Consider the following 7346-nt stretch of genomic DNA (forward strand, 5'->3'; position numbering starts at 1 on the left):
TTATTTTTATTTTATCGGAAAATGGTTTTGCTGATTAAAATGAAATTCGGGATGTGAATGTCTAATGTAAAAAGGGTCTTTGTGATATCATCGTATTGATTGTAGTTGCTATGTAGGTGGTAAAATACTGACCATCCACATCTGAAGAGGTCTAAAACTTTTTAACTACCTACTTTTTTGACGGCTCTGAATTTTTAGACACTGATAGACAGTTTACTTGCAAGCATTTTTTGTCTCTTGATGAATATCGCTATTGGTGATGGTTTACGAAAAAAAAAAAAATTTAGGCATGATGAATGGCATGCACCATACATGCGATTGTTCCTCAAAAACCATAAGTGCAAGCAAGAAGTAGGCTATGACGATTTGGAAACCTGCGAGTATACTCCCTAACGCATTGGCGACCATTTCCACGACAGTATCCAAACACTAATAGCATATCAGTTAACTCTGCGTTATTGTATTGAAAGGCCATATTACAATTTTAACAATGAAATTTTAAGTCTTCAAGCAAAACGTAAGTTGTTCAAGTTTAAGAAACAACAAACAAACGTTACGCCACTCTAAGGTTTCACAGCCATCTTCTGATTTTTTGAGGAACAATCGCATGTATGGTGCATGCCATTCATCATGCCTAATTTTTTTTTTTCGTAAACCATCACAGATAGCGATATTCATCAAGAGACAAAAAATGCTTGCAAGTAAACTGTCTATCAGTGTCTAAAAATTCAGAACCGTCAAAATAGTAGTTAAAAAGTTTTAGACCTCTTCAGATGTGGATGGTCAGTATTTTACCCCCTACATAGCAACTACAATCAAAACGATGATATCACAAAGACCCTTTTTACATTAGACATTCACATCCCGAATTTCATTTTAATCGGCAAAACCATTTTCCGATAAAATAAAAATAACGATTTTTTTTTTAATCTTTGGCGGGAGATAGCGCCTTACCGAGGCACTTTTGGATAGAGGTAAGTTGGGTTAAATCGTCCTATTTTGATACCAAGAACCCCTGGTAGCGCGTTGTACAGACCTTTTAGGGACACCCTGTATATGCCTATTAGTGCAGAAAGAGTAATTTTCTTTTGAGAATCAAGGGCCTTGTGCTCGTCATTCTTTTGACGATGTACTTGGGAATGCAGGAAAATGGCTTAATTTATATCTACAAGTTGAATAATAAAGATTTTTAAAGACTACAAGAAAATGTAGAAACATACCAAAGGGCCCATTAAAAAAATTGTATACAGGGCGTTACTAATCCTAGATGAAAACAAATCCCTATATTCTGGTATTTTAATGTACATGTACAGAAACCATGGCTCCAATAAAATATTGGTACTTTATAGTGACGTATTATTGTAAAATCCATACATAACATGCAATTTTAGTGAACTATATACAAATTCTTCAAATAAGTGCAGTAAAAATAGTGTCCAACTATAGTAAAAATTCTGTATAAATTAAATATGGCAATTACATCCTGATTGAAAAATTATCACATGTTAATTATGGCCAATACTTAATTGTACACCACACAAGTTCTACATACTAAAATTAGCTGTACAGATCCATGCATTACAAAATAGTAAATAAATAAATATCTAAAATAAAAATATCTACAATGCAAACAGATCAATTTTTGAGGTCAAAGTTTCATCAGGTAATTTCAAGTGAATGCTGTTCCACTTCATCGCACATGGCATTAAAGTTTGCGGCCCATTTATTAAATTCTTCTTCCTAAGATAACAAAGAATGCATCATTTATTCTAATCGTCTAACGCACTTGTATTACCTCAGCTTGTGTTTTCAGATCTTTCCGCTTCTTCTTAGGTTTATCTTCATCTTCAGTAATAGAGACAATACGTTTTTTACGTCTTTTAGCTGCATATGTCTTTTGTACAGGCTGCAACAGTAAACCATTACCTAAAATATACAAGGTAAATTGTAAATTACGTACCGTTTCATCTTTTAAATCTTCAAACAAATGCACGCTCTCATTATTTTCAGCGGGAATCGATACGTTGGTGACATCCTTGCTAACGTCCGGGATTAACTGCTCCACTATTTCTTTACGTACTTTTTTCACTTCACGAGGAGACACCCTCATCGGCAGTTTACGCGAACTTCGTCTGACCGGTGACATATTTTCCTTATCATTCTCGTCGAAATTAAACCCGAAACAGCTATCCAGCTCGAGCCTTCTCTTGGAATTGAGTACGTCATCAGTAATCGGAGAAAACGGTAGCCTCTGGCTCGGTTCATTTTTAAGGGGGCTAAACGAGTGATCGTCGAATAACGAGCTGACGTTACTTATCTCGATTATTTTCGGTGCTGATTCTACGTAGTTACTGATTTTTGTTTGTACAAGGGGTTTTTCCTTAGACATGGGTTTTGGCGTGGGGAATTTTTCTATCAGTTCCGGTTCGAGGATCATTTCTTGATTGTAATTAGGCAACGACGAGTCTTTCAACAACAACCAGTGTGGATTCCGTCTTAAATTTAAATGGTCCCCTCGCCAAGGTTGAGTGGTTTCGTCTTTTAATTCGTAGTTCCATTCGGGTGAGTAATTGCCGTCGACGCTCGACAATGGAGACGGTGTACGGTGACGTGCTGGAATTTCAATGATTGAAATAATATTGATGTTGCTTGTCGCATTTGATTGTGGAACTGGGGTCGAGGTTGGCAACGCAATGGCAGGCACATTTGCCTGGGGCCTGTTTGTAATGGGTATAGAGAGATTTGCTTCTGTATTTTCCAAATGTGGAGGTTTGGTTTTCAACTTAACTTTCTTCCTTTGCTTTTTGTTTTTTTCTTTTTTTTCACGATTTCTGATGCCCCGCAGTATTTCTTGCATTGACCTATCATATATGGTAGAATCCGAGTCTGAGCCATCTTCTTTCTTCTGTTTTTTTGGACCTGAATCTACAAACTCAAAAGGATCTTTGTTCTTTAGTCTTTTCTGTGGAGTCGCGTTTTGCAAATAAATCGGTATATGTGTTTGGATGTTCGTACTTTGTTCACTAGCGGAATTATCAAGGATTGAAAGTTCCTTGTAGTTATTCACTTTTTTATTGCGTAACTGCTTCTGTTCAACCTTTTTATGCTTCTTAGGAATGGCAAGTTTTTCAAATGGCACTTTGATATTTGCTTTCGTTTTAGTGTTACTCTTATCCCTAAAAGGTTGTCTCCTTACAGCAATCATAATAAAGGCTGCTTACATTCTTCGTGGTTTTGCATTTATGGCACTTTTTATGGCAAATTAACCAGTTTTTTAGCACATGAAGAAATGTGAAACGGTTATAATTTAACATGGAATGATATTAGCTGCACTCATATGTCGTATCTAAACCTAAACGTGACTCTTGGTACAACGCATGCGTTGTTCATTGATAATTATCAAAACTCGACCATTTATAATTAAACAATCTTCTTTACAAATAAATAACATGTCATTATATTTAATTTTTAATTATAATGGTAAACAAAACTACAGAAAAAAATAAAGGAGTGATGTATTAACAGTGATTATTATACAGGGTGAATAGGTATTCGAGATCCGAACATAAGCAATTAACATGGCAAAGGTTTTTTTGTAGATTGTTGCTCCCCAATTAACTTAGATTTAATGCCGAATTTTTAACAAAATTATGAGAAATACAACTGAAAATTAACTTAATTCGTATCGTATATCATTAGATGAGAAAAATGATCTGTTTTCGATTGGTGTCATTATAAACCCTAAGTTAATATGGGGAGCAGCAATCTAAAAAAAACACGTAGTACGGGAAGATTGAAGTACTCTCAATTATCTTCTACGTCTGTAAATATGAATAGCCTTGCTTTTTTGGCATTTGTAGGTGACTAATTAATTGACATTTGTTAATTTACTGTCTTAAATCGTGGCGCATCGGGCAATTTCGGATAGATTCGTTTTACCTCAATTACCCAGGCGATGTCTGACCATATTTATAGAAAACCTAACCCATAGGTTTGAGTTGCAATTAACAGTTCAGTGATCACGTGACCTTTTCCACCCAACTCTCTGAAACGGAAAATCGAACGCACCTTATAATTTTATGACTTTTGAGTTTGGCAACGTTGCACTGTCATGCGCCGCAAACCATTCAATTTCGCGCAACTCCGAAATTCTTTTTCATCTAACGAACATTTCGCGTTCAACTATAATGGCGTCTTGTCCAACGTGCGGTTCTGTAATTCGCGAAAATGGTGTTAATAGCAATTGTTCGCCGGTAAGTTCTTTCTTATACATAACTATACATTACGACAATTTTTGTTTGTTGTATACGCTTTCTCATAAGTTCTTTGTTTGATAAAAAAATCAATTGATCGCCGCCGCAAGTTCACCTAGTTGGTACCCCTGAACCATGCACTCCTTTTGTTTGGTTTAAAAAAACCACCCAAAAAATGCTTCTCCCTTTCAGTATAATTCTACGCAACAAATCGAATTTTTTGTATGTCTTCAGACAAACGGCCCAAAAATTATGGAAATGGACGTCACGCCAGCTGCACCGAAGACCGGAGCGAACGATGAAGATCTAACCGTAGATGAAATGACATCGCGTGATTACTACTTTGACTCCTATGCTCATTTCGGCATACACGAGGAGATGTTAAAAGACGAAGTTCGTACGGTAACATATCGCAATTCAATGTACCACAATAAGCATTTATTCGTGGGCAAAACTGTTATGGATATCGGTTGCGGAACGGGGATATTGAGCATGTTTGCGGCAAAAGCGGGAGCAAAAAAAGTGCTAGCCATTGAGTGTTCCAACATAGTCGATTATGCCAAACAAATAGTTGAGGCGAACAAACTGGATCATATTATAACTGTGATTAAGGGAAAAGTCGAAGAAGTTACTCTGCCCGATGGAATCGAGCAAGTGGATATAATAATATCAGAGTGGATGGGTTACTGCTTATTCTACGAGAGCATGCTGAGCACAGTGCTGTATGCACGTGACAAGTGGCTGAAACCTGAGGGCTTACTATTTCCCGATCGTTGCTCTTTATTTGTGACTGCTATTGAAGATCGTCAGTACAAAGATGAGAAGATTAATTGGTGGGATGACGTCTACGGTTTTGACATGAGTTTGATTCGCAAGGTTGCTATTAGTGAGCCTTTAGTTGATATTGTTGATCCGAAACATGTCGTTACCAACGCTTGCTTAATTAAAGAAGTTGATTTGTACACAGTGCAAAAAGCAGATCTCGAGTTTACTTCGCCGTTTAATCTACAAGTTAGACGTAATGATTATGTGCAGGCAATAGTGACATTCTTTAACGTAGAGTTCACCAAATGTCATAAACGAATTGGGTTTAGCACGGCCCCGGAGGCCCCCTACACTCACTGGAAACAAACTGTTTTTTATTTTCAAGACTATATGACTGTGAAGAAGAACGAAGAAATTTACGGCACGTTCTCTATGAAGCCTAATTTAAGAAATACTCGTGACTTAGATTTCATCGTTGAACTTAATTTTAAAGGCGAATTAGGACAAGTTGGCGAAGTCAATCATTATCGTATGCGTTGAAACCTTTCTTTTTTAATTTGAGAATCCTTGTGTCCATATAAGTAACGATGAAGGATTTTTGATTGGAGAAAAATTTTGATTTCTAAGATCTTTACTACTTTCATACTAGAATAGGTTCAGTTTTGAATACATTTATTTAACGATTACTGTATGTAACAATAATGAATAAAATAAAAACGTAATCATAACTACAAACATTTGTAAAAATTGTTGTAAAATTCCGTAAACAAAAAGATTGACTAGCATTTTTATACTTAATAGGAGGAGCATCAATTTCTGGTCAATTGCCGGAAGATAAAATGTGACAGTATTTTTTATTATTGGTCTTGAGCTGTATGTATTTTGTGTTAATAAACCAGTATGCAATTAGTCCATTTTTGAACAATAAAATGCGTTTAAAAAGTATATTATTGTATTTCTTAATTCTTTACTTGTTTGCTTCCATATGTGGGTAGGTTAAGTATTGTTTTCATTACAAGAAAAAGTACATTGTTGTGCTGCTTTTTAGCAGGATAAATCAAAATTTAGTATGTAAATTTTTACAGGCGACCCAAGCACTAACGCGCATGCATCTAACAACTTAGCGTCCTATAGGTACAACCACCATCATAGGCTAGAATTCCTACCAATAACACTGTCATTGGGTATATTTGAATTTGCCGCGTATACTGTTACTTGTACGTTTGAGACGCCTATTAATTTTTGGAATCGCGCAGATGTGCGGGTGGTATAATAAAGCCAAATCGATGGATTATATTAAACTTGTGGCAAACTAGGTGCGCACGAATATTCAGAGGTACAATACATTTTTTATTTCTGGACTGATCTAAGGTACTGAAATTTTAGCAGAACAAAAGGATCGATGGTATTAAACATATCGGAAGCTGCTTTTGCGCATGTGCAAAACTAAATTTCTTATTTCCGGACTAATTTTAACGGTATATATAATTATGCGCTATATAAAAGCAAGTTGAACATCCATGTCAAAAATTGCTACATCGATTAGTTACTTGCTCAATAAAAGGTGAAGCGATGCATGAGAGGTAAATTCAATAAAAAAAAAGTGCTGGATCTCAACAGATGCTTTGCCGTACAGAGATGATATAAAATCACGGTTTTATTGTGTTTAGCACATTTCCAAAAAGTAAAGGGAAAGTGTTATTGAGGTTGCTCCGATTTCAATTATTCAATATTCTTATTGTTTTAAAGGCTGTTGACGCTACATATACAGGGTGTTTTTTTGGGAGCTTTAGTTAAACGTTTCTGGGAAAGTAAAATAGGTAGGTTTTTGAAAATTTGAACTTAAGAGTTACTCTGAAGGCCGAATCGATGTAAAATATTTGCAAAATGGCCGCGCTTCCGGAAACACCGGAAGTGGATAGTAATTTCGTTATTTTAAATGGCAACCCTTATTTTTTATTGCATTTTTGGATTCTACGTGAAATTTCAATCCTTTTGATACCCATATGTCGATATCTGCCATTTATAGTTTTTAAGTTATTTTGACTTTAAGAAAAAAAATAGCGGATGCAGACGGTACCTTGATAATTGATTACTTGAAAACGGTTGTAGTCATGGCAACCCATTTTTATCAGTGCATAGAGAATGAATAGGGCTTTCTTTTAGTGTACTTAAACAAAAGTTAAGTTGCGTACAACCACACCTATGGAGATCCAAATTTAAGAAACTTTAAAGTCTAAAAACTCAGTTTTTTTAAATGGAATGACCATGTTCTTACTATTGCATGAGATAGAGAATAGAAATTGGCATATTTTGATATTACATGTT

At 35.6% G+C, this 7346-nt stretch overlaps 2 protein-coding genes across 2 annotated transcripts; one reads left to right on the top strand and one right to left on the bottom strand.

The window, feature by feature from the left end:
* Window positions 1–1290: 1290 nt before the first annotated feature.
* LOC116159174 lies at window positions 1291–3339 on the bottom strand. Its single transcript, XM_031472113.1, has 3 exons — window positions 1961–3339; window positions 1796–1906; window positions 1291–1740 (listed from the first exon to the last, which is right to left on the bottom strand). The coding sequence occupies exons 1-3, from the start codon at window positions 3203–3205 to the stop codon at window positions 1660–1662; spliced, it is 1437 nt and encodes a 478-aa protein (XP_031327973.1). The 5' UTR covers window positions 3206–3339; the 3' UTR covers window positions 1291–1659.
* Window positions 3340–4093: 754 nt separating this feature from the next.
* On the top strand, window positions 4094–5963 carry LOC116158633 (protein arginine N-methyltransferase 1). Its single transcript, XM_031471446.1, has 2 exons — window positions 4094–4253; window positions 4488–5963. The coding sequence occupies exons 1-2, from the start codon at window positions 4188–4190 to the stop codon at window positions 5556–5558; spliced, it is 1137 nt and encodes a 378-aa protein (XP_031327306.1). The 5' UTR covers window positions 4094–4187; the 3' UTR covers window positions 5559–5963.
* The last annotated feature ends 1383 nt before the right edge of the window (window positions 5964–7346 follow it).

Source organism: Photinus pyralis, unplaced genomic scaffold (genome assembly GCF_008802855.1).
Source record: "Photinus pyralis isolate 1611_PpyrPB1 unplaced genomic scaffold, Ppyr1.3 Ppyr1.4_LG1, whole genome shotgun sequence".
NCBI classification, from domain to species: Eukaryota; Metazoa; Arthropoda; class Insecta; order Coleoptera; family Lampyridae; genus Photinus; species Photinus pyralis.

Excerpts from the sequence above, each read along its gene's own strand:
- LOC116159174 (XM_031472113.1), bottom strand. The coding sequence starts at position 3,205 with ATGATTGCTGTAAGGAGACAACCTTTTAGGGATAAGAGTAACACTAAA. Across the intron at positions 1,907-1,960 it reads AAGATTTAAAAGATGAAACG|CCTGTACAAAAGACATATGC; the intron begins GTACGTAATTTA and ends TTACTGTTGCAG. Across the intron at positions 1,741-1,795 it reads ATCTGAAAACACAAGCTGAG|GAAGAAGAATTTAATAAATG; the intron begins GTAATACAAGTG and ends TTGTTATCTTAG.
- LOC116158633 (XM_031471446.1), top strand. The coding sequence starts at position 4,188 with ATGGCGTCTTGTCCAACGTGCGGTTCTGTAATTCGCGAAAATGGTGTT. Across the intron at positions 4,254-4,487 it reads TTAATAGCAATTGTTCGCCG|ACAAACGGCCCAAAAATTAT; the intron begins GTAAGTTCTTTC and ends GTATGTCTTCAG.